This window comes from Solenopsis invicta, chromosome 4 (assembly GCF_016802725.1).
Source record: "Solenopsis invicta isolate M01_SB chromosome 4, UNIL_Sinv_3.0, whole genome shotgun sequence".
In the NCBI taxonomy this organism is placed as follows: Eukaryota; Metazoa; Arthropoda; class Insecta; order Hymenoptera; family Formicidae; genus Solenopsis; species Solenopsis invicta.
Window position 1 is genome coordinate 9,516,414 of NC_052667.1, and position 28,000 is coordinate 9,544,413.

General features: G+C 30.7%; 3 protein-coding genes across 4 annotated transcripts in view; 1 reads left to right on the top strand and 2 right to left on the bottom strand.

Moving 5' to 3' along the window:
• Positions 1–7,238: 7,238 nt before the first annotated feature.
• On the bottom strand, positions 7,239–9,631 carry LOC120357496. Its single transcript, XM_039447992.1, has 3 exons — positions 9,576–9,631; positions 8,762–9,153; positions 7,239–8,606 (listed from the first exon to the last, which is right to left on the bottom strand). The coding sequence occupies exons 1-3, from the start codon at positions 9,629–9,631 to the stop codon at positions 8,305–8,307; spliced, it is 750 nt and encodes a 249-aa protein (XP_039303926.1). The 3' UTR covers positions 7,239–8,304.
• A 9,724-nt stretch (positions 9,632–19,355) lies between these two features.
• LOC105196679 (histone acetyltransferase KAT8) lies at positions 19,356–26,339 on the top strand. Its single transcript, XM_011162727.3, has 7 exons — positions 19,356–19,702; positions 19,989–20,242; positions 21,992–22,082; positions 22,163–22,290; positions 22,367–22,597; positions 23,144–23,388; positions 25,161–26,339. The coding sequence occupies exons 1-7, from the start codon at positions 19,507–19,509 to the stop codon at positions 25,378–25,380; spliced, it is 1,365 nt and encodes a 454-aa protein (XP_011161029.1). The 5' UTR covers positions 19,356–19,506; the 3' UTR covers positions 25,381–26,339.
• An 827-nt stretch (positions 26,340–27,166) lies between these two features.
• LOC105196680 (D-aspartate oxidase) overlaps positions 27,167–28,000 on the bottom strand; it is a 105,312-nt gene continuing 104,478 nt past the window's right edge. The window contains exon 7 of one of the 2 annotated variants that reach the window (XM_039448393.1): positions 27,167–28,000. In XM_039448393.1, coding sequence (XP_039304327.1) covers positions 27,866–28,000 — 135 coding nt within the window. In that variant the 3' untranslated portion in view covers positions 27,167–27,865. The other variant, XM_039448394.1, reaches the window with a different exon arrangement.

The window sequence follows — 28,000 nt, forward strand, 5'->3', positions numbered from 1 at the left end:
GAGGAGTGGGTGGAGAAAGTATTGGGAGAGGGGGGGAGGGGGAGGAATGGGTGACGAAATTAGAGAGATTTAGGGAAGGGGGTGGATCGGAGGTAGGGACTGTAGAGGGGAGGGGGAGAGTGAGTGAGTGAGAGAGTGCTGCCTAGAGGGGAGGCTGAAAATGTAAATATGTAAATATGTAGATTCGAGTAAGGAGGAATGTAGAGGCACGATACTGGCGACGAAAACGAAGGTCCCGTGTGTGTGTGTATAAGGAGAGCGATAGGGGAAGATAGGATAGGATTATGATAAGTTTAAGAAGTAGAGATAAGAATAGTGTATAAGATTAGAATTAAGTATAGAGTAAGAAAGATTTGTAACCTAAAAAGGAACGAATAAATCAACTAACTAACTAACTATATAAAATAATAAAATATATAAAGCAAAAAATAGAAAGTAATTAAAAATAAAAACAAATAAGTGATGTCATATAAATAAAAAGAAACCTCATTAGAGAACCGTCATTTTCGGATAATAAAGTGTACAGTATAAATTATTGCCCGCTGAAATTACAGTTTTAATTAAATTACGTTTTATGAAGTCTTTGTGTTTATTCAACGTATAATTTTACCTTCATAAGCTAATTTAACGTTTAAATAATACGTAATAATTAATTTTATTATTACATATTTATGATTTTCTAATATTTCTAGATCTTTAATATGTGTGTCAAAGTTCATAAATAATTTATCTAATCTTACATTTCTTAATGTTTCTTGAATCATTGTAGGGATTATATTTTTTATTTTTAATTTATTTTCTAATTTAAAAAAATTAAAAATTTTTTCCCAAACAGTTACTATTTTATAGGTGTCAATTCTTGGATATTGCACAAATATTCATTACTGTCGCGATAAAAGCCACCCACCACACCATATGTTATTTTATATTGGAAATCGTCGCTTAGGAGATGATGGCGCTGTAGATGTTTCTTACAGCCTAAAAGAGCCAACTAGCAGTCCATATTTATATAGTCAAAGGTGTAAACAAAGCCAATCATAAACTGCAAGTATGTAGAAAGTGGTGACTTCTCAGTTTGGAAAATTTCCCCATAGACAGAATCAAAGTCCTTGGGTATATAATCGTGAGCTAAAAGGTTGCAACACATTTTCTTCGATGGTTTTTGGAATGTAAACTTGCTCGTCGATAGGCGAACGTAATTGGTTGGATCCACAGGTAAGAACCAATGACGTTCGCCGTTCGATGCGCAAATCTACATTCCAAAAACCATCGAAAACATGTGTTGCAACCTTTTAACTCACGATTGTACAATCGTGTTCATTATAGTTGCGACACTTTTTCTTTGATGGTTTTTGGAATGTAGCCTTGCTCATCGAGCGGCGAACATAATTGGTTGGCTCCACAAGTAAGAACCAATCATGTTCTCAGCTCTTGTTTTAGTTGCGTTCAGAGACGCATCTAAGAAAAAGTGTCGCAACTATGATGAACACGACTGTACAGTCGTGAGCTAAAAGGTGGCAACCATTGAACTATACTCTAAAGGGCCTCGCACATGAAATACATAACATAACATAAGCACAACATAAGACCGATAGACCAATGAGTATCCAGCATAAAGTCGCCATATTGATTTACATAAGATTCCCATTGGTCCAGAGGCCTTATGCTACGCTTATGCTCTGTTATGCATTTCATGTGCGAGGCCCTTAACTGGAATGGCACTGCCATATAACGTCCGTAAGCGGAAAACGTGATAGAAATAGCATGATGCGAGGAGCCACCTCTCTTTTTCTAAGCGTTCTCTGCATGCGTCAGCATTCACCTTAGGCTCAATGCACACAAGACGCATCAAAGCGTTACGCGTGGCAAATAGCCAATCATTCTTTTGCTTTCTTATTTCTTGTCATAAAAGCAAAAAAATGATTGGCTACCTCACCACGCGTAACACGTTGACGCGTCCTGTGTGCATTGAGCCTTACATTTCTACTCAAAAGTTAAATTTCTTTGTTTTCATGTTGATACAGCATGTAATGGAATTCGTGGAAACGAGGAAGAAATTAACTTTTACTTAAAAAGTTACTTAAATACTTAAAAAAATATAATACAATTTTGCTTTTGTTTATTTATGTATGTCACTCAAGTCGCTCGTTTATCTATTCTCATGTGCCGGTACTGCAAAACTTTCTAACGTGACTGTACTGACAAAGAGAGGTGGCCCTTCGAAATGGCTTTCTCTCGTCACATTTTCTGGTGGCTAGTGCCCATTCCAGTTAGAGTATAGTTCAATGGTTGCAACACATTTTCTTCGATGTCATCAATCGGCAAACGTAATTGGTTGGATCCACAGATAAGAACCAATTACGTTCGCCGTTTGATGAGCAAGTCTACATTCCAAAAACCATCGAAGAAAATGTGTTGCAACCTTTTAGCTCACGACTGTACTTAAAATGTAGATGTTGTTAAAAAAAATAAATATAAAGTGTAAAAATACTTGAAATTTATTATCTTTAACACAAATCACTGTTACAATAAACACTGTTGTTATAAACATAAAATATAACAATTTAGACATACACATAAGCTCATTCTTATAACTTTCTAAATTTCTTTTAATCCAAGTTTAAAAAATTTGAAAAAACAATTATCACAATTTTCATTAATACAAAGTCTCAATCTTACCTTTACGTTCTTCCTTTTTTAAGTAGCTTCGAATTTCTTCGATTTACCGATTATCTCTGATTCACATATAAATACAAATATAAATACGTCCCAGTACCGGAATCGTAGCCATATTGAATCTCAAAATTTGGACCTAGTCCTGATTGGTCTAGAGTAAAGTCCTATTTAAAGAGAGAAGCGACATCGAACCCCCACCACAACTTTCAGTATCCAATTGAGTCCTCCACCGCCATTTTGGGACTGCTCTAACGTCATCAAACACCATTCGTATCCATTGAACTATACTCTGGGTGTTTACGATAACTAATCGGATCTTGGATTGGATTGAACAATGGTACTCAACGTAGGTATAGAAAATTTCCCTAGGCTAATCGGATTGATGATTGCTGTCTCAAATGTAATCCGATTGATGACGAAAGCGTGGAGACCGAGAAACATGCTTGAAAAGTAAGTCTCTTTATTTTTTTAAATAATAACACAAAAAATCAAAGATAAAGTTAAAAAGAATGATTTAAATTTAGATTTATTGTAATTTTTTTGTCTAAACACTGGATTTCGTTTAAATTTCTGTTTGTAAAAATTAATTAATCTATTCTAAAGTTTGTGGTTATATCGGAAACAAAACAAAATTAATAAAACAATTATTAATTATTAGGTACACCCAAGGACTTTGATTCTGTCCATGGGGAAATTTTTCAAACTGAAAAGTCGCTATTTTTCTACATACTTACAGTTCATGATTAACGTAACAACCAATAAGCTCTAGTTGTTTCAGGAATCATGAACTGTGAGTACGTAGAAAGTGGTGACTTCTCAGTTTGGAAAATTTCCCCATGGACAGAATTAAAGTCTTTGGGTGTACATATTAAAGCATATAATCCGTTTGTTTTCTGTTCCTGAACTCTCTAAATAAGTGTACACTTAAAATGAAATAGATAGATATTTCAAAGTTAGCGAAAGCAAGAAGGAACGTTCCAGTGCAGTCTAGTGCAGGAATAGAAAACAAGCCTAATATTTCAAGCATATCATATAGAATTTCTGTTTATTATAAACTTAGTAAAAATAACTTTGAAATTATTCAACTACATTATACATTAATCAATATTAATTTATATGTTAAAAATCAATAATGTCTCTGAAAATGTTTTTTTTATTCTTTTCCAGACCGTAAATAAAGTTCAACTCCAAGAATAAATAAAAATTACTGGAAAATGGATTGACATGAAAAGGGCATTATTGAACAATATCAATTTGTGCTAACTTAAAATTTGTAAAATCTACTTTTCTTTATTAGTTGTTTATTAGAGACTAATAATATAAAAATGGAATATACGCATCATATATGCATACAATTATTTTAATTTTATTTATGTATATTCCGTTCTTGTTATATTCCGTTATGTATATTCGTACGGGCTGAGCAACTGAAATTTGTTTCATAGAAGCGACACGCTTAAATATGGATGAGATAGATGAGATGGATGAAATTATTGCAACAGTTGTTCATTGTCGTAAAATTGCTATTGCATTATTTTTAATTATTGAAAAATTGCGACAACAAAATAAATATCGCCGACGTTTATGGAGTCGACAGTCAATACATTCTTTAATGCCTTACTTTTACTGTGCTTATTATGGTAATTTGGTGTGTTTATCGCATATAAACATGGTTCCTATTAGTAGGCCTCTATTAAACATAAAATACTTTTTTTGGACTATTTTGAAGTCTTTTCATTTTTGCACGACGTCATGTTTGCGAAGTGAATTCACGTTTGAACTTTGACAACACTTCGACAGTATAACCTGGTATAACCCAGTATAACCTATACAGACTGCGTCCTGATTGGCTTTCACAATAAACCAGTACAGAATCACGTAAGAAAAATAGGACATGAACTATTACGAAAATCCAATACGCGAGCCAGTAGCGTAGCCCGTAAGCTACCCATTTCCAGTACGGGAGCACGTAAGACTGCCAGTATAGGAGCACGTAAGCAATCCTGTAAGAAAAAACGTATCGTCTGCGGCAGGCTTTACTTTTCAAGCATGCTTCTCGGTCTCCACGCTTTGTCATCAATCGGATTACATTTGAGACAGCAATCGTCAATCCGATTAGCCTAGGGAAATTTTCTATACCTACGTTGAGTACCATTGTTCAATTCAATCCGAGATCCGATTAGTTATCGTAAACACCCTCTAACTGGAATGGGCACTAGCCGCCAGAAAACGTGACGAGAGAGAGCCATTTCGAAGGGCCACCTCATAGAACTTATACTAATGGAAGGGGAATAGCCTACTCTGGCAATAGGTGGAGAGTGTGAGCATCATCTGAGAGACAGAAGATATATTTCTATCCTGCTCAGGGACTTTTCTTCTCTCTGCGCATGTGCCAAATGAGGCGCCATGTGTTACTAAGTTCTCTCTAATTCTACGTGATAAAATAAAATAATAATAATAATAATTAAAAATTTCTAGAAAAATACTTTATATATAATTTATTGATGGTAGAAATGTATAAGTTTTGAATATTTGTGGCGTATATATTGTTTCTTTTCAGCGTCACCTGAAAATTTCGCTTCGTGATACAAACGTATTTTAATATAAATTTCGATAATGCATTTTATTAGCTGTACTTTATGATTGTCAAAGATATCTTGGCTTCTTACATGCTCAAACATAGCATCTTGCGTAAAACTGTAATTACTCACAGCGTTAAAAATTTTTAACGCCAAGATATCTTTTATATTTTTTTTAACAAAAATTAAATGACTATTTTGTCTTATAATTTTTTCGCAGTGGTTTGTAATTCTTACTACGTCTTCCGAAGGAATACTCAATTTTCCTCTATTTTTTAATGTGATTAAGTGTGAGGTATTATTCGTGGATATTAAGAAAGAGGCACACGTCTTACACATTTTTTTATCACGAGTCAATTTTTTTACGACAAATCCACTAATATATTTTACAACATCTTCCACGTACGGACTGAGAGACCACAACGAATTTAAATAATCGTGATCAAATTGTATATCGGCAACTGTTCCAAAATCATGCGATTCGTCGTATATAGGATCGGAGTATTTTTTGCTTGTTGAAGGTACATGTAATATATGAATATCATTAATTAGGCAATTACCCCTTTCCGACGCATTAATTTCATGCCTAATCATCAATCTTTTGTATGCTGCTTCAAACTGTTGAGCGTTAGGATTGTTGTTAAATCCTCCCCGACTTCTCAGGGCACTAAAAAAAGTTTCTAAATGATCTTGGATTAGTTTAAATGTCAATAAATACTTTAATTTTAATTGTTTTAAAACATTCCATAATTCAAACATATTTTGTAAACAAATAACAAACCCTAAAAAGCCAGTTTTTCTAGTACATTCTAAAATTGATTGATTTTTTACAGTTTTCAAATCGCTAATGTATTCTATAATTTTATCAGCCTGACTTTTTAAGCTGTCATAGCTTTCATCTGTTAGAGGTATTTTACAATATGACCTCTTTGAAAATTGACTACGTACATTTAAAATATCAAATGCATTATTAAATACCGAGCAAAATTCGGCCGTTTTTTCGGGAGAATAAAATTGCTTATATTGCTTGCTTTCGTGTATAAACTTGAGAGCAGAACAAACACTTTCACTCAGAGTTTGAGCAGCTATTTTGACATTCATTCTGTTATTTACATATAAAATATGTTTCTTGGTCAATTTTGTGCCAGCACGTAACCCTTCTTCTTCCTCCATTTTTTGTAAAAGCACAATATCCTGCCAATAGATATTTGCATCTTTATGTTTTATTATTTTGTGATCGCCCAAAGTGTTTCGCACTAGTTTCAACATATGACATGGGTCAAAGAAACAGAAAACTTTTTTTTTCGTTTTGGGATTAATAAAATATGGCTTAAAAGCAGTCCCTAATTCAAAATTTGCCCCTAAACATTTACACATATTTATGTTTACGCTAGCTCCATCGAAAGTAAGGGAATGCACTTCTACTCCTGTCATTTCTATTAACTCTAGGCATTTTTCTAATAAACTTGCTCTCTCAACTCCATTTAATGAGTTCAATAGAAAATATCCTACAGGAATTTTCCAGTGGCCATTAATTGCGACAAGCATGAACACTAAGGCATTTGTTGCTTTACACGAATAATCTATATCGAAAGCATTATTATGATCAATCCTAAAATCAACAAGTCCGTAGTATCTTTTTCCATCATAAGTTACATGTTGTCGAATGGCTACTTCATCTATTACGAGATTGCATAGAACCGGATTGTCATTTTTTTTAACCTGACACTTTAGAGCTTCAAATGCTTCAGCGGCGAATCCAGGGCGTCCATTCAATACTGAATACCACTTTCGAATGGTAGAGGGTTCAGGTAGAAGGTTACAAAAACTTTTCCGTACGTAATTGTAGGCTTTCGCAGAATAAAAGTTTAATGTAAGTGCGAATGCTCTTAATTCGGGAGAATATTTTTGTTTTACGGATTTCCTGCGTTTTATGATTTCTTGGATAGGATCAGGTAATTGGATCTGAAAAAATCACCATAATTTTAAAAAATATACGTGATCTTATTATATAATACTCATGTACAATTGAAAATCGATCTTATTATTTCTAATTTTTTTTATCCATCTTATTATTATGTACCGGATTGTATACCAATTAGCCCGGTTGTTCCACCTTTTGGTAAGTATCAAGTAACGTTAACTGTTAGGTAAACCCTTGCGATCCGCAAAGATTTACCTAACAATTAAATTTACCAAAAGGTGGAACAACCTTAATAATGTTTTCCAATCACTCCAATAGGAGCTTATTTTAAAAAACAAGCTCCTATTGGAGCGGTTTTTTGAAACAACTTTCTGTTGGAGCCGATAGAAATTTATATATAAATGATAAACATAAAATGATATAAATCCGAATACATGGTCGATTTTCTAAATCGACTATGAATTCGGACCATAACGTTTTCGAATAAAGCAGTTAACCCGCTTTGATTAATTGCTTCAATTGGAGAGCTTTATAATACAAAAATGTACAAAATTTCAAACTCTTCTGAAACTGAATAAAAATGTTCTGCCGTCAAATATACACGAATCTCGATATTGAATGTTTTTGATATTGTAAATATAAAGTATATAAAATCATACAAGTACACAAAAGCACTAAGATCCAGCTACGACCGTACGAAAGGCCTTCTTGTTTTGATTTGTATTTACATTATCGATCGAATATCTCTCTAAATTAAAATTGAATTATTTAGTAACATTTCCTCGGAAGATGTAATAAAAGTTACAAACATGTCAAAAAACTTATAAAACAGATTAACCTTTTAAAATATTTTTGTTTAAAAAAAATACAAAAGATTTCTTGGCGTAAATAATCTTTAATGCTATGATTGATTATATATAGTTGTATATATAGTTGATAGATTATATATAGTTAGATTATACACAGATTGTATATAGATTATATATAGTTGATTGATTATATACAGTATACAGTTAATTGATTATATATAATTATTCATGATGCTATGTTTAAACATACAAGCAATAAAATTCAAAGCGAGTGAGCCTGCTTTATCTGAAAATGCTATCGCTTTACGTTTAATTATTATATAGAAACTTCTTGATATACCATTAAATGATCCACAGCATTCTCCGATATAAAATTCTTCTTCTTAAGATGATCTATCAAGTCTTTCATAGTTTTAACACGGTTTTTCAGTCTCGTAGTTTGTTGTTGTAATGTTAAAATTTTTCTCCTTTGTTCTTTTACTACTAGCTTTGCTATATTTAATGCTCTTTTAGCTCTCCGTGGGGTGGCTAAATGTGGTGTTCTAATATCACCAATATATCGTGCTTCACGCGGAGAATTTGGAGGAGTTACATTTATCGGCAATACTGCATCAGTACCTAATAAGCAATAATAATAATTAGTGCTTTTATTTAGCAAATATATATAATTAAGATTCCCATTCATAATTATGAATAAGTATTTAATATACACATTGAAGAATAAACAGTAAAATGATACTTTGATAAGTTGACTAATATTTTCAAAAACTCACCATAATGAATTTCTCTGGAGTTTTTTAAATTTTCATTTTCTGGAGTTTTGTTTACATTGTTATCAACTGGATGCTGAATTATAGTTGAACACGATTCTTCATGAGTTGGTTCATTGCCGATATTGTTATCTGCTGGATGCTGGATGATAGTTGAACACAATTCCTTTTCATGAGTTGGTTCATCGCTGATATTGTTATCTGCTGTATGCTGGATGATAGTTGAACACGATTCCTTTTCATGAGTTGGTTCATCGCTGATATTGTTATCTGTTGGATGCTGAATTACAGTTGAACATGATTCCTCTTCATGTATATTTAGTAAGCATTCACTTTTCTTACGTTTAGCAATTTCCTTATTATGCTTGCAGTCTTTATCATTATCATCTAGACTCCTAAAATTATTTTGTATTTAGATACATAGAAATATGTGGATATATATAAAATTAAAAATTATATATATATAATCAAATAACTGTCTTACATATATTATAGTTTTCCTCTTTAGATACATACCGTTTTTTACGTTTAATATGATAAACGGATGGTATGCTTTTATTTTTTAAAATTTTATTTGTTGCTGTAAGAAGGTAATCTTATTTTGTAAAGTGATTGGAGCATAAAAAAGTGGAAGTTCTAAGAATAGCTTCATTCAAGTTACAAAATTTTAACCATTTTGTTTTTATTTGTACATCTTGTGGAAATCTGCAAGAATAAAAATATGATTTACTTAACCTAAAATACCATGCAAACGTAGAACATATATATATACTATTATGTACATATTAATATTAGAAGCTGTAATACATTTACTTACTTGTGATAAGATGCTGTTTTATCCCGATTATCACACAAAACACAATATTTAACCATTTTATATAAAAATAAAATCTCACTCTACGTACAGAAAATATCTTCCCGTTAAAAGTGATAGATATAAACAATCTGAAACAATCCTCCGATATCTACAAATTTTGATTGGTGAAGCGTGATCATGCGCAGAGAGAAGAAAAGTCCCTGAGAAGGACAGAAAGATAGTTCTGTCCTTTAGATCTTGCTCACAGCTCGTCGGCCGTATTCTCCTTCCATTACTATAAGTCAAGGTCCGTGGATTGGCGTTGGAGGGGAAGGAAGGTCGTTGCATAGCCGCCATTTTCGAGACAGCGAGTCAGTGTTAGTGTATGTACGTAGATAGTAAGGTACTACAGCTATTAGTTGTGTGAGTGAGCGAGTGTGCAGTAAAAGTATGGCCGCCGCCATTTTCGTTCCACATCGTTGAAGTGGATGCAACGACCTTCCTTCCCCTCCAACGCCAATCCACGGACCTTGCTATAAGTTCTATGGGCCACCTCTCTTTGTCAGTACAGTCACGTTAGAAAGTTTTGCAGTACCGGCACATGAGACTAGATAAACGAGTGACTTGAGTGACATACATAAATAAAACAAAAGCAAAATTGTATTATATTTTTTTAAGTATTTAAGTAACTTTTTAAGTAAAAGTTAATTTCTTCCTCGTTGCCACGAATTCCGTTACATGCTGTATCAACATGAAAACAAAAAAGAAATTTAACTTTTGAGTAGGAATGTAAAGTGAATGCTAACGCATGCGCAGAGAACGCTTAGAAAAAGAGAGGTGGCCCCTCGCATCATGCTATTTCTATCACGTCTTCCGCTTACGGATGTTATATGGCAGTGCCCATTCCAGTTAGAGTATAGTTCAATGTATAATACGTATAATACGTATAAAGTGGCGCCACTGTATGATGCGCACGTGTGGCATGTGCAAATATTTTAAAAATTGTTGATTGATTCATAATCAACAATTGTTTGAATTCCTGCTTTTAATTTTCAGGTTTCTATTTTTGAGTTAAATAACTTGTATGGAATGATCGTAACGTTTCTTACTGTGGCAGCTCTATCAAAGAACGGATAACCTAGAACAGTGCTCGGAATTAGTGGCACATTTCGAGCCGATTTCCGAGGCGACGCCTACTGTCTCCCCTCGAGCCCCTCACTCCGCTCGCGGACCTACAGCCGAGCTGCCGGCCGCGCGTCAAATGTTGTGGCTCAGGAGCGTAGAGCGTCCCTTGTAAAAGAAATAGCCTAGGGCCTAGAACCTAGAAATAATTATTATTTTTATAAATAATTATATAAAAATTTAATATTAATGTATGTAATATATACATACAATATAAATAATTATATAAAAATTTAATATTATTGTACGTAATATATACATACAATATAATATACATATATTATAATAATATATTTCCAAAATATATAATTAAAAAATTAAAATTTGAAATTAAAATCTAAACAATAGCTTTCCACATTACCCATGAGGTACTATTGCGAATGCGTTTTTTTTTAAGTGGTTTCCCCAGTAGGCCTAATCCACTAAAAAAATAACTAATTGTAAGATAATGTAAAATGTGGTTTATCACATCATATGTGTCTTTGGCAGACATGATGTCCTCTGCGGACAATGTTTCTTGTCAACATAATGTCTAAACACGATGTCTCCTATAGACATGATGTCGTATACAACGATTGATTACACGGGAGCCCAAAATCACTTTTCTTATTCCGCTATACCCTCTGATTTTCTGGGTCGTTTACACGATTCTACTAAGGATAATATATCTACAGAAATTTTTGAAGAACTAGCTCGCATGAGTGAGGACAATGATGCATCGTTCAAAGAAGAACGTTTATCCGTTTTTATAAATCATGTCTATAGGAGACATCGTGTTTAGACATTATGTTGACAAGAAACATTGTCCGCAGAGGACATCATGTCTGCCAAAGACACATATGATGTGCTAAACCACATTTTACATTATCTTACAATTAGTTATTTTTTTAGTGGATTAGGCCTACTGGGGAAACCACTTAAAAAAAAACGCATTCGCAATAGTACCTCATGGGTAATGTGGAAAGCTATTGTTTAAATTTTAATTTCAAATTTTAATTTTTTAATTATATATTTTGGAAATATATTATTATAATATATGTATATTATATTGTATGTATATATTACGTACAATAATATTAAATTTTTATATAATTATTTATATTGTATGTATATATTACATACATTAATATTAAATTTTTATATAATTATTTATAAAAATAATAATTATTTCTAGGTTCTAGGCCCTAGGCTATTTCTTTTACAAGGGACGCTCTACGCTCCTGAGCCACAACATTTGACGCGCGGCCGGCAGCTCGGCTGTAGGTCCGCGAGCGGAGTGAGGGGCTCGAGGGGAGACAGTAGGCGTCGCCTCGGAAATCGGCTCGAAATGTGCCACTAATTCCGAGCACTGACCTAGAATATAGTGAAGTGATTATAATACTGTCGTCCTGTGAATTATAATTAAGATATATATGTGATATTATTTATTGATTATTTATCTAATCATTTTTAGAATTCATTTTTTTATTTATAAACAGTACAACAAATCCGTAGACAATTTAAAATATATATTTTTTTAAATATTGTCGTGAATCCAAGAAATTTCTGTATTAATAGATTTGTTGCTTCACATGCTCTAGTATACTCCAAAGTGCTCCAAGCTCCAATGCATTTGCAGCAAATGTATTGGAGTTTGGAGTATATTGGAGCATACGACACAAACAAACCTAAAGCCCGTATCAGACTACGCATTAAAGATTGGCTGCGTTCAGCAGACTCAACAGTTTAGTGAGCGCTTACTGTTATTGGTATATTCTTCTAAATCTAAAAGTCTGATTGGATGATCTAGAAGAATATCTCAACATGTTGAGTCTGCTGAACGCAGTCATTGAGATTGAAGATTAAAGATTGAAATTTGACTAATCAAAACAAGGAAATTTTAACTTCTTTTATTTTGATTGGCCAAAGCTCAATCTTTAATCTTCAATCTTTAATTTTCAATGCATAGTCTGATACGGGCTTAAGGCTACAGCTTATTGTAATGATGTGATATGCGACTCGTAACAATCCAATGAGTATGCAGTTTTTATCGACAAATTAAACAAAGCTATACGCTTATTGGACTGTCGATTGGACCGTCGCGTATCGTGAAGATTCTAAGTGCAAGCAACACGAACAGACTTAATTTTATTTGGTTTCTAAAATATTAAAAAAGGACAAATAACGCTCATCAGTATAGCGACTATCGTATATTATATAAAAGTGCAAAACAAATTATATTTATGCATTGAATATCATGTGCGATGTATTTTTAAAGATTTAACGTGTATAATCCGTTTCATCCGTTTCATACAGGTTTTCTACGTATTATGGCTCTGGCAGACCAGCGCGATTTGCGACACGTGACGCGCGATTATCCAATAGGCGTTTACAATTTTTTGAAAAGACGTACGCCTATTGGATAATCGCGCGTCGCGTGTCGCAAATCGCGCTGGTCTGCCAGAGCCATTATAGTCCATAGAAAATGTAAGAAACCTCTCGAAATGCTAAATTGCCCAACCCTGAGAGTAATGGCTCTGGCAGACCAGCGCGATTTGCGACACGCGACGCGCGATTATCCAATAGGCGTACGTCTTTTCAAAAAATTGTAAACGCCTATTGGATAATCGCGCGTCGCGTGTCGCAAATCGCGCTGGTCTGCCAGAGCCATAAGGTCTACTGCTTTGACTATATAAATATTTATATAGTCACCGACGAGAGACTATTAAAGACCGTCAACCCTAGGCAAATTTTCGTGACCATCTCGGGGGCCCCGGGGGCCCGGCGGTAATTGAAGAGTAGTGATATTATCGACTGTTTTGACTGTTCGGACGATAAGTTAATGAAAATTTTTATCTCATGCAATCACTGTTTTATCATTAGAAATGTTCAAAACCTTCAATGAAAAGAATGTAAAAGATAAAACAGGAATTAATGTATGAATTATCTCTTGATTTAATTGACAATTATATGAAATATTAATTATTATATTATAGAATATAGTTTCATATGATTGTCTATTAAATCAAAAGATTAATTTATTATTTAAAATTTTTCTGCTTATTTCTTCTAATTCTTGAAATGTATTTCGCAAAAAATGTTTTATTTTTTATATTATGTTTTCCGAAGTGATAAACTGTTGAAAATAAATGGATTGGTAGAAGTAGTCTTAATTGTGCTTTTATCCTTTTCAAGATCACTCTATTTAATATGTTAAACTATTATTATACCTTTAAAAAAATAAAAGAATTGGTTGACTTTTAACATTTCTTGGCATAATAAACCAATTGTTGCAAACTATTAGATGACTTCTTTTGGTTTATATACTTAAAGATACTAATTTCCATTACAAAAATTTTTTACTGATAGTACGAAAACCAAGGACATTTAAGATTACTCAAAATCATTAAAATATGTTCTCTTAATTATTTTATAATTTTCATAACAAATGTTTTTCTATCTTTAATGATTTTTTAGATAAACTGAACTTTTTATTAGATTCGCCGTGTAACATAATTTATTGCGTAATGGTACTGCAGTATATGCATAATATTTTTAAATATATTTAAAATTGCCATTTTTTTTAATGGGTTGGCATATTTGTACTAACATAATAATATAGTTCATGAAAAACAAAAAACAAATTCAACCATATAAGATATTGATTTGTCATAATTTCAAACATAAAAAAATTATATTTATATGAAAAATCTTAATCAACTAAATGCACTGGATCCTTTTTTAGTATGTTTTGATGATTCAATACAGGAATCGATCGAAACGTTTATTACACTGTAATTTAAAAGAAGACATTATGGATAATTTGCATTAAGATCTTGCGCATGACTCTTTATTTCTTTGATTAGAATTACTAATTTAGTATTGAATAACTTCATTATTGCATAAGGCGTTACATACAATACATACATACATATACATACACGCACACACACACACACACACACACACATACGCGCGCGCGTGTGCGTGTGTGTGTGCGTGCGTGTGTATGTGTGTATTGTATGTATATTATATATATTCAAAAGGTGATAATCACTATTTTTATAATGCCTTATATATATTTTGTTCAAACATTTTACATTGCTTAACTTCTATAATCGGAGGCAAAACTTTGATTCTCACTCTTCAAGTTTCTGTCTGCTTCCTGATCTCTTCCGCGCTTCCGCGAGACACGTATGTACATGCACCGGCAGAATGATGTTTCTCCACTTGGCTGCCACACACACGCGAAGCCGCGCACGTACGTGTTTCGCGGTAGCGCGGCGTAAGTCGGGGTGCGGGCAAAAAATAGTGGGGGACATTTCAATAGCGCATCTTCCTCGCTCGACGCTGGATCGAGAGAGAAGACACGGAATCGAGGCGCTCGAGAAACTGACAGAAATGGTATCCCTTGCGTCTATATACGAAGAAAATTCAGACGTTCATTCGGGTTCTTTCTCAGAGTATTGTTTTACGCCAATTACAAAGTAAACTGGCTTGCCCAATAATGTAAACATATCTATAAATTAATCAAATTAAAATTATTTTCTACTTCAGATTATTTTAATAAGTAATTAAAGAAATTTACATTTATTCATTAATTAATTAAAATTATGTCCCTATGTAAAGTAATAGTCCCACAAATTGAAGTTAAAATATATTGCCACGATGACATAATTTTAATTTATTATTAAAAATCGTAATTCTATTTACATTATTTTTCAAAAAAATACTCGTATCCGAGTAAATTTCTTTATGCAATTAAAAATTACAACAGCGCGCGGCAAACCGCGGTATCCCGTATATCAGCCGTATAGGCGCAAGGGATACCATTTCTGTCAGCTTCTCGAGCGCCGCGATTCCGTGTCTTTTCTCTCGATCCAGCGTCGAGCGAGGAAGATGCGGTATCGAAACGCCCCTCACTACTTTCTGCCGGCACCCCGACCTCCGCCGCACTGCCACGAAACACGTACGTGCGCGCCTCGCGTAGCTCGCGTGTGTCGGCAGCCGAGCGTCAGCGCGGAGAGACACCATTTATGCCGGTGCGTGACATGCGCGGTTTCGTGTGTGTATGCGACAACAGAGCGCCGACGACGTTTCTGCAGTATTCGGGCTCGAAACAGCAATGTTTTTTGCAGCCAGCATGCAGCCATCCCCACTCCACTACAGACTGACTGCGCGCTAGCTGCTAAAGATTTCGAACTATTATCGTTGGCTCAAAATCCCATCGCTGTTTTTATCTCGAGTTGGCAGTGCGACATACGGTGTTATTATTTGATTTACTCTTTCTAAAAAGATTTTACATACTATTTCTATAAAATAAAATTCTATAAACATTAAAAATTTGGCGATTATTTTGTTTAAAAATTCACAAATCTATTGCTAATAATGCTAGCTAAATTTTTTTTATTCCTGCTAAAAATATTCTAATTTACAAGTAAAATATAAATTTTGCAAAAAAGTTCAGTTTTTGAGTATTTATTTAATAATGAACTTTTTAATAAATTTTTAAACAATCGGAGATAGAATCGACAAATGTCAAAAAATTGTTTTTAATTACTTTTAATTTTCCTACAAATTAGGAAAAATTTTTGAAAGAGTATTTAGCTTCATTTTCGCTGAAAACATTTTTTTTGTCTCGTGGAAAACCTCTCAGCATTGCGGACGCACGCTGCGTTGTTACCGGACGCAAAACAGAGGCGATAGACGTAACGAAAGCAAAATTTTCCTTTGGCTATATTACTTCTTACTAATAGTAACTTAAATTTTGTATTTATAATTTAATTTGTACATGCATCAATCAATATTTATCAGATACATAAATACCAAGTGTCATATATTTTAAATATAAACGTTTAGCAATATACACTCGGCAGCAAAATTAAAGAATCTTCTATTCTGACCAGAAATAAGCGAAATTCAAGAGTGTCAGCTTTGTCAACAATAATAGTAAAAAAATGTTCAGAAAAACACCTTAAAGCTTGAAATCTTTTGTTTTGAGATTGATAATTCATTAAACGAATTACAGATTGTTTACAAAGTTACACTGATTCAAATGGGGATGCGTCAAATCTCTAAATGTTTTATAAACTTTGCAAAGCTTCACGGCGTAAAATAAAAATTGCACGCAAATGCGGTTTACAGCATTCGAAAGCGTGAATCTTCACTTTTAATTTGCATACTTGATGAGCGTTGTACGAATTTTTTCACTGAATTGTTCAACAATGAAGCAGCAATGATTTTTTTGGCTTTAATGCTGAATAATTTGGTGAATAAAAAAATCATACAATGCTCAACAAATACGCAAATGAAAGGTAAAGATTCACGCTTTCGAACAATGTAAACTACATTTATGTGCGATTTTTAATTCACGTTAAATAAACTGACAAAGTTCGCAACATGTTTTGCCGCATCTTTATTTGTATCCGTATAGTTCCGTAAAAGATTCGTATATGTTTTTAAAACTGATATAAAAGTATGTAAAAACTTTAAGCTGTAAAATGTTTTTTGAGAAATTTTATTATACTTTATTATGTTATACTTTCTTTTGAAGAATAACTGTAGGTGATTTTTTAATTTTGCTGTTAAACGCTCATTCAATTTTTGCAGAAGTTGTTCTAAAGAACTTTGTGAAAAAAAATTATAAAACAATCTTTCTGAGCTGAATGTAAAGGGCGAAACCTCTCGATTATCCGAGTTGATTTTTTCGGAAATTTTTTTACACTTGAAAATAAAAAGTAGGAAATTAAAAAAAAGATTATAAGGAAAAAATTTTTTTTCATGATGCAATAAAACACTAAAAATATTGTTATTATTTTTTACTTAATAAATTATTTTAAAAAATTACTTTAATTTTCAACTGTATGTTAATTTAAATAGCCAAAAATTTGTAACTTTCTAGATTTGCTTTAATTTTTTGTTTTAATTTGCAAAATTTTTTATTCCTTAAAATCTTTTTTGAATTTTCTACTTTTTTTTCTGATGTAAAAGAATGTCTGAGAAAAGTCAACTCGGATAATCGAAAAATTTCACTCTTTAACATGAGCCCAAAAAGATCGTTTTACAATCTTTTTCTATGAAGTTCTTTTGAACAACTTCTGCAAAAATTGAGTGAGCGTTTAACAGCAAAATTAAAGAATCAGCCACAGTTATTCTCCAAAAGAGAATGTAACATCGACAAAAATGATAAATAATGATAAAATTTTTCAAAAAGAATTTTACGCAGTTTAAAGTTTTTACATACCTTTTATATTAATTTTAAAAACATGTACGGATCTTTTAAAAAATATACGGAGATATATGGATACAAATAAAAATGCGGCAAAACATGTTGCAAACTTTGTCAGTTTATTTAACGTAAATTAAAAATTGCACCTAAACGTAATTTACAGTGTTCGAAAGCGTGAATCTTGACCTTTAATTTGCGTACTTGTTGAGCGTTGTAAGATTTTTATTCACCAAATTATTTTGCATTGAAGCAAAAGAAATCATTACTGCTTCAGTGTTGTATAAGTCATTCAAAAAAAAATTTTACAAAGTTCAACAAATACTCAAATTAAAAGTAGATTCACGCTTTCGAATGCTGTAAACTGAATTTGTGTGCGATTTTTATTTCACATTGTGTAACATGGCAAAATTTGTTTTAATTTTGACATTTAATGGAATTTTTTTACAAAATTTGTAAAGTTCCATGGCGTAAAATAAAAATCTCATAGAAATGCTGTAAACCACATTTGCATGTAATTTTTATTTCATGCCCTGAAGCTTTGCAAAGTTTGTCAAAAATTTAGAGATTTGACGCATCTTCATTTGAATCCGCGTAACTTCGTAAACAATCTCTAAATCATTTAATGATTTATCATCTCAAAACTAGATATTTTCAGTTTTAAAATACTTTTTTGAACATTTTTTTACGATTATTTTTGACAAAATTACACTCTCTTGAATTTCGCCTAATTTTGGAAGTCAAAATAGGTAATCATTAATTTTGCTATCGAGTTTATATATACATAATTACATGTATAATTAAATTAATTTTTATCTGTATGTTAAATAATAAAAACAATTATTGAATATTTCTAAAATATATTTAATAAATGAAAATAATGAAATTAAAAAATTAATTATAAAAAATTTAGTTTAGAATTAATTTGTATTTATATACTTCATTACTTTTTTATTTTTATATATAATTATAAAAAATATACTATAATTATATTATTTTAATATTATTATTATAGTACATTAGTACTTAGTATAATTAATATGTATATTATTGCTTATTAAATTCATTTTATTTTATACTATACCAATTTTATTTTTTTAATTTTTACAATTTTTATTATAAGTACATACATTATTTAAATAAATAAAATTTTATAAGATGAAATTAATCCATGGCTCTACACAGACGTCTTTAATATCTCCCGAAAAAATAATCTCGCCGATATATTACCATTGTATCAATTCTTTACATTGCAATGTTTCCTACTGCAGCCGCAATATTACTGAGAGGGCGTTAGCGCGCAGCGAATTTTTCGAGTCACACCAACTCCCGTAAGATCAGCGGTCTTTAATAGTCTCTCGTCGGTGACTATATAAAATATTGTCAGGTATAGTCAAAGGTCTACTGCGCATCTGGTTACTTGTTTCCTTTCTTCTTATATCATGTCTATTCCTAAGTTCGTGGTTTTTCCCCGTTGCATCAGCGGATGCAATGTTTAGTTTTTTTTCGGATGATTTGTACTGATTAGGGTGACCACTTTCGTGGCGTGTGAATTACAAACAGAAAATGGCAGAGTCCGAACAAAGAGGTAAGGACCTTTGTAACACGGTAGCGTTGAAGGAGTCAATGGTGAAACAGGAGAAACGAGACAGCACATTGACTAATGGCGGGAAGGGCTCCGGAGATGATGCAGATAGCTTCGAGGAGTTACCGCTCGACATAGGCGAACACTATCTCGTTCGTAGATCTGACGATTCCTGGCGTACGTATAATTCTCCTCCCCCTTCCTTCTCTTCAAGTTTCAACTTTATTCGCAAAACACATTAATATTAATGTCGGTTATAATCTGTTTATTCTCAGCTTTTTTAAGAGTTAAACTGAAATATAAATTATGATATTAAATCAATTTCTCATGTCATTGTAAGATGATTTTTTATGACAATAAAAATCATTTTATTTTGTTATAGTTGCTGTATTATATTGTTTTTGAGCAAGAGATTAATAAGCAGAATTATATGTTTGATGTTATTAGTTATCTCTTTATACAGATCCCGCTGAAATTATCCAGACACGTTATAATGAAAATGAAAGTCATTATGAATACTATGTCCACTATGATGGACATAATAGAAGATTGGATGAGTGGGTACCTCGTGACAGGATTATGTCCAGCAGATTTGACATGAGTGAAATAGAGAGGCATGATAGGAATTCAGGAACTGATCTGTTAGCTGATTCTTCGGATCGTAAAATTACTAGAAATCAGAAGAGACGTCACGATGAGATCAACCATGTACAAAAGGTGGATACTAATTAGAGTTGCATTATCACAAATATAAGTTTTGTATTAATCATAGACAACTTTAATATCAGGCGACTATTGTATATTTCTTATTTATGCAATTCTTTTATTTGTTTTATTTTGTATTGCTTACCAACATTATACATAAATTAAAAATAATAGGAATTCATAATGGAATTTTGAAACAAAAGGTAATTATTCAATAGGCAAAGTTGGATAGTGAAAAGTTAATAAATAAGAAAATATAGATTGTAAACTAATTAAAGATGGGCCTTATTTGGTAGTTGAATATCTTTATTCTGATATTGTGTAATTCTATATATCTTTTTCAAGTTTATTAACCTACTCACTAAATAAATTATTCGTCTTGAAACACAGTTATAAAATAAACAAAAATTAGTAATATCACAATGTTGAATTGATAATTTAATAATAATAATTAAGGACTAACAAGCATTTGTTACTTTTTCTCTCCATATGTTGTAAAAATTTGTTATAAAAAAACAGCCAAGGTTGAATATAAATAATAGTTAAAAAATTAATAACTTTTAACTTAGTTAATTTTAAATGAGATAATTTTTAACTGCAATTAGATATCTTTAATTCTTTCGCTACAACAGACAACTATAGTCGTCGCTTTCCATAAAATGCCATGCATATACGACAAACAACTATAACTTTTAAGGAAAGTTTATTTTCTTTCAAAAAGTATCAAAGCAACTTTTGTAGGTATAAGACGTAAATCTGATTGCTGACGGCTAATCCACATAATGCATACACTTTTGGCACAATGTCTCGCGAAAGCATCTTAAGGAAGAGGATGTTTGTAGCAAAAGTGTCAAAACAAAAATTTTAGCTTATTAACTTTTTTCTTAAGTTAAAAATGTACTTATAAAAAAGAATTTTGCTTATATATGTAAGAGAAAAAAAAACATTCCTTCATAAAAAAACAATTCTTTATTATTTCATATACACTTAATATACAAATGTATTTAAACTTTTAATTAATATTTAATTAAAATGTAATAAATATATAATTTATTTGTAGCTATATCATAATTATTTTGTTATTTAGAATGAGCTAATTTTTTAAGAATAACATTTTCATTTAATATATGTAATGCTTTTCAAAATTAATTTTTAACTTAATTTTAAGTTAAGTTTAACTTTAAGTTAATTGTAATGCAACTTTTAACGTAACTAAATTGATTTTATAAACCATCACTTTTAAATTACTTTAATTTAGTTGAAAAAAGTTAACTCTTATCCAATTTTGCCAATAGAAAATAATACAGATAAAATTTGTAAATAAATAAAATATAAGTACCTAATACTTTTAACCAAGGCAAATATTATAACCAAAATTGAGAAGTAACTTGTTGCTTCTGGTTTGTTTTGATCAGAATATGATTTAGTAATATTAGAAATGTATGTTTCGGGTATTTAAAATTAAACAATGATTATAAAAAATTAAAAAAATAACTGAAAAGTAATTTGGTTACTGTTTAAGTAACTATAATTAATGTATTATTTTTTAAAATCAATAATTTGTAACAGTACTTATTTTTTGAGAGAAAAAACCTAGCTGTAACTAATTACTTCTATAAAGTAACTGCCTTTCATGATCCTAATTATAATATTTTTATATTTGTGTATATAAAATGTTATTTATGTGTGTATACACTTATAGAAGTTAATTATTTTATATTACCTATTAAACTTCACATTAATATGTTTATTTTATTTTAGACTTACGCGGAAATGGATCCTACTACAGCTGCACTCGAGAAGGAACACGAAGCTATAACAAAAGTGAAGTACATAGACAGAATACAAATTGGTAAGCATTATTATATCGCTCGTACGCGTAATTCAATTAATGCAAAAAGGATTTCATGATTTTCAGAAGTTTATTTCTAGGCAAGTACGAGATTGACACTTGGTACTTTAGCCCATATCCAGAGGAATATGGCAAACAACCAAAACTTTGGATTTGTGAATACTGCTTAAAATATATGCGTCTTGAGAAGACTTACAGATATCACATGGTAAATAAAAGAATTATATACATTTATCAAGTTTTTATTGAGCACGCATACTGCAGTTATGAAATATGTCTTTCAGAGCGAGTGTACTCATAGACAGCCAGTCGGAAAAGAGATTTATCGAAAAGGAACATTGAGTATTTGGGAAGTGGATGGCAGGGAGCACAAAATTTATTGCCAAAATCTGTGTTTGTTAGCTAAATTGTTTTTGGATCACAAGACCCTATACTTCGACGTAGAGCCATTTCTCTTTTATATTTTGTGCGAGGTTGATAAGCACGGTGCACATTTAGTTGGCTATTTTTCAAAGGTACAATACAGATTTGAAAAATATTTTTAAGTATTAGCTGTAATAAAATACAGATTTCTCTACTAGTTTCAGTAAAATTTCTATATATTTTCCTATTTTATTTCAAAGTTATAATAATGAGTTCATTCAGTATGCAATGTATGTTGTCATCAAAAGTACTTTAATTATATTTGTATTATTTTATTTTGGAATTATATTTCTCAAAATCTCTTTTGAAATCTGTTATAAGTATTATATTATTTTTACAATTAATTAGTACAATTAATCCGGACTCTCGAAATTTAAATACAATTAATGAGTGGAAAATAGGCTTAGAGTCAGCACGGGTCAAAGAGCGCAATCACAAGTATCGATATTGAATCATTTATTCAATTTAAAATTACAAAACAAAGAGAGTCGAAACGTTCGTTTTGTAATTTTGAATTGAATAAATGATTCAATATCAATACTTGTGATTGCGCTCTTTGACCCGCGCTGACTCTTATTAACCTATTTTCCACTCAATAATTGTATATTTTTATTTATAAATTTTATTTATATTTTCAGGAAAAAGAATCACCTGACGGTAATAATGTCGCATGTATTTTAACTCTACCACCTTTTCAAAGACAAGGCTATGGCAAATTGTTAATAGCTTTTAGCTACGAATTAAGTAGAATTGAACAAACTGTTGGAAGTCCAGAAAAACCTTTGAGCGATTTAGGAAAATTATCTTATCGCAGTTATTGGAGTTGGATTCTACTAGAAATTCTTCGAGATTTTAGAGGAACTCTTAGCATTAAAGATCTTAGGTAAGATGTACATCAATTGTATATAATAATGAATATTTTGACAAAATAAAAGACCAATTAGGATTCAAGTGCAATAATTGCTGCTTAAATAATTAAAAATTAATATATTAAAAAATATTAAAGATATTAATATAATTAAAGAAAATTGAATTAACTAAGAAAATTATGAAGATATTAATTTTGCAATTTTTATTTATTTTACAACATAAAAAAGTCTTTGGTCGAATAATATAATTAGAGAGGAAGGTGTTATGAGCCGTGTATGTATTATGAACACCCGTACCCCGTTATCTCCGTTATTAGGTGACGAGTAACTAGTAAGTTCATAATTATCAGTAATTATTGACGAATCATTTATTTAGTGATCTGCCATAGTGGTGGTAATTTGCCAATACACAATAGTTGACAATTATTATAGTGCCCGTATCAGACTAGAAATTGAGATTAGATTGGAATTTAGCCAATTAGTATAAAGAAAATCACTCAAGTATAGTGAGGTTTGTTTTAATTGATTAAATTCCAGTCTAATCTCAATCTCTAGTCTGATATGGTCATAAGACTACTCGAAATTTTCATATTGAAATATTTCTTTGATAAATCAATTGTTGCTTTAGAGGACTGCGTTCTGAAACAGAGATATTTCATCTTTGATATTTACCAAAAGTTAAACAAGAATAAAATACATTTGGATGCATCTAGATGCATCCGCGTGATTCTTTACGTCATTCTAACTTATAATTCACACGTGTACTATACCCAAGCAGATCAACAAGTCACAAGAACGTCAAAATAACATTGAAATAAATCGTGATAAATCAAAAACTTCATAATCATTATTAATAATCATTTCGCAGTCATTTTGATGTCATAACGACTTTTTGTTCTGCTTAGGATAGATTTGTAGAGTCGGAAGATTATGTGTATTATGTAAATATGCACATTTTGCAATATTTTATTTTTTTATAATTAAAAATTTTAAAGTCTAAAAATTTGTTTTGTAAATATTGTCTTTTTGGCAGTTTATTTGTGATCCGTCTTCTGATTGAAGTAAATCGGCATTTACCTCTAACTTAAAATTTTGTTGTATTGTAACTTTTTTTAACAATTTATTTTAAAAAGATATATAATTTTGTAATAATATACTATGTGTTTTTTTAAACAAAACCAATTTTTTTAAATTTATATTTGTGGCCCATATTACTCACCCTAATCCTTTTCGACTCATTATGCAGTGTAGTCACATTTTTATAAATCACGTTTTAAATAATAAATATTTCAGAACATCGAGTTTAGAATTTATTAAACAACACTTTGATAAATCGTTAAGTTTCAATATATTGATTATTAACAAAGTTCTGGAATAACATGTAAATGGGTGTCCATAATACCACATAATACTCCTCTACATATGTAATTTTTTTGCTCAATAAAATTTTCTTTAAGTGTATTAATTTTGTACACAGAAAAAATTACTAAATTTAAATAAATATGTTATTACTATTCAAATAACTTATTTACTTCAGACAAATAAAAATTATTTGTAAATATAATTACTTATTCGAAATAAATATTACTGATTTCATATAAAATAGTTATTTGTATAATACTGAATAACATATTTATTTAAACTTAATAATTTTTTCTCTCGGTACACAACAATATCTGTTCCCGACTCTTAAATGTTTTTTTTTTTTTTTTTTTTCAAGTATTTTATTTTGTTTTTTTATGAATATTTCAATAACAACATAGAGAAAATGCGAATCTGTTTACAGTCAAATGACTAGTATTTCGCAAACCGACATCATCTCGACATTACAAAGTATGAATATGGTGAAATACTGGAAAGGGCAACATGTTATTTGCGTCACTCCTAAATTAGTGGAAGAACACATAAAAAGCAGCCAGTATAAAAGGCCACGTCTCACAGTTGATAGCAGCGCATTGAGATGGGGAGCGCCTCCTCGGAAGAATATAAAACCTGGCAAGAAATAGCGCTTAGACGGACTAATGTAATGGTATCTTTCATAATATTCACCTGATATTGTTTGATGTCTTTTTAAAACTTCGTAATACATTCACAAATACCCGTTTGTAAAATAATTGATTATTATGTGATGTGCTACAATAATACTTTGCTAAAAAAAGTTCTTAAATTTTGACGAATAGAATTTATTGCTTCAAAAAAAGTGTTAAGGATGTATTACACCTGTTTTCAAAATAATTAAATTACATATTATTCTATGTCTGTATTTGAAAGTAATACAAAAAATTTAGCGATGATTTTCTACCTGGATCAAATAGTATTTTAACTTCCTAAGAACTGGCATGTTTTCGAACAAAGTTTTATAGTTTCAAACTTAAAATTTTGTTGACTATATAATTGTATCAACTATGAAAAAAAATGACCACTTCAGAATTGATATATCTGCTTCCAGTCTGGAAGAGTATACAAAATTTTTTCCATATTTTTTTATATTATTATATATTTCAAGAATAAATATTTAACAGCATTTGCAGTAAAAAAATTTTATAAAAAAATAGTTATGAAAATATGAAATATTTTATATTTTCATAATTGTTTTTTATTAATTTCACTGAAATCTTTAAAACCCGATACATGTAAGTGCAAACTTAGTGTAAATAAATAAATTGTTTATTTGAAAATTTTTATTTAGAAAAGCTAACATACGATACTTTTTATATATTTTGTGTAAATACTTTTTCTAAAAAAAAGTTATTTGTAAATATATAAATTTATGTACATAACAATTAAGTTAGAAACAGTAAAACTTTGCATCAATTATCTTGAACACTTAACCTTTAGACCGCCGGAAAATCTAAATATAGACTCTTTGGAATAATTCATCTAAACACTCAAAAACTTGTACAGAAGGTTCAATACATACCCCCTCCTCTCTCCCTCTCCACACACTTATACAAATAAAAAAAAATAAAAAATAAAAAATGAAGCCACATCGTCTGTCTATGTCCCCGTCGTTGGCTCTAGATAATGCTAAAGGAGTCATACAACATTCTTATAAACCTCGTGCAATTTTGGCGCATAGGCATAAGGATCGAATATTTTCAAAAACTAACTTCGCCATCGTATTCACGACTCTAAAAACCTTATGAAAACGATCTTTTTGACCGAATTAAAAATTTTGAATTTTTTCCTTACCGTTAGCCACCGGAAAACCTATATATAGATGCTATAACAGATTCTCTATTACGTTATATCCAAGATATAAGTACAGTATTACAACTTTCTAAGGAAATTACAATAGGTCCAATGCCGGCGGTCTAAACGTTAAAGCCGATACAAGAAAGATTGAGATTTTTATTTTTTTAATCTTATTAGTATAACAATAACAAATAATAAAGTAAATAAACTGTAAAGATGTATTATTTAATAAAAATAGAATCTTATAAACACAACCTTATATACACACACACACACACACACACACACACACACACACACACACACACACACACACACACATATATATATATATATATATATATATATATATATATTGTGGTTCATTTGAAGCATAAATATAAAAACATTTGTAAAAATGGGTGTAGAGTACATCCTTAATTACAATTTGCGATCTGCGAAATATATTTTTCCCGCTGATTAAGGAAACACAAACACATATTTTCATTCCTGACAACGGGCCTTCAGAAATTCTGTTTGTAAATGCGTTTCAGCAAAACCATGCAGTATTAGACTACTCTAATTTATGTAAATCATTAATAAAAGATATGCATATATAAGAAAATTTTTCACTTATATTTTCTGCAATATGGTAATAAATAATGGGTGTTATACTTAGATAATTTAAAATTATCTAGATGAAGATTACATTTAAATGTATTTTAGATCAGATAAAAATAATTTAATTTTACACTCTCTTATTAATAAATGAAAGATAAAATTGTATTGTTTTATCTATATAATTTGAAGATAATATCGCTGCTGAGCAAAACAATTTACGTAAAGACAATATTTATATGTTTATTTATAAATCTTTATTTCTTAAAAACAAGTTCTTTAATTAATTTATTTTAAAATGTTCCTCTTTTGATTTGAATCAATATATGCAAATAAAAATAAAAATAAAAAATATGAAGAGAATATACTTTTACATTGCAATCGACAAAATCTCTTATAAATTTTTGAATCATTTATAGTTTTGGAGCAATTTGTACATTACGTTATTATTTTCTGATCTGTTATTACTTTAAAAAATTCTGAAGATAAATGGTAACTTGAAGGTTGAAGTTACGGAGTAGTATATTGCATACTTATTATTCATATTAATTTAGAAAAAGATTTTTATGTAAAATAAAAATAAAAATATATTCTCAATCTAGATAAAGATAAGAGAACCATTTCATGTAGATAATTTTATATAGATAACGGCAAACACTGCAGATAATGTACGTAACGGTAAAAATTATGATACAGTAATTATATTTTGGAGCTGGTAGATTTATGAAATTTGATGGCTTCATCAACAGCTGCTGCAGCGGTTCCAGGCGCCATGCAAACTCCATAACCACCGTGTCCATAATTATGTACAATCTGTAAAAAGAAATGCTCGGT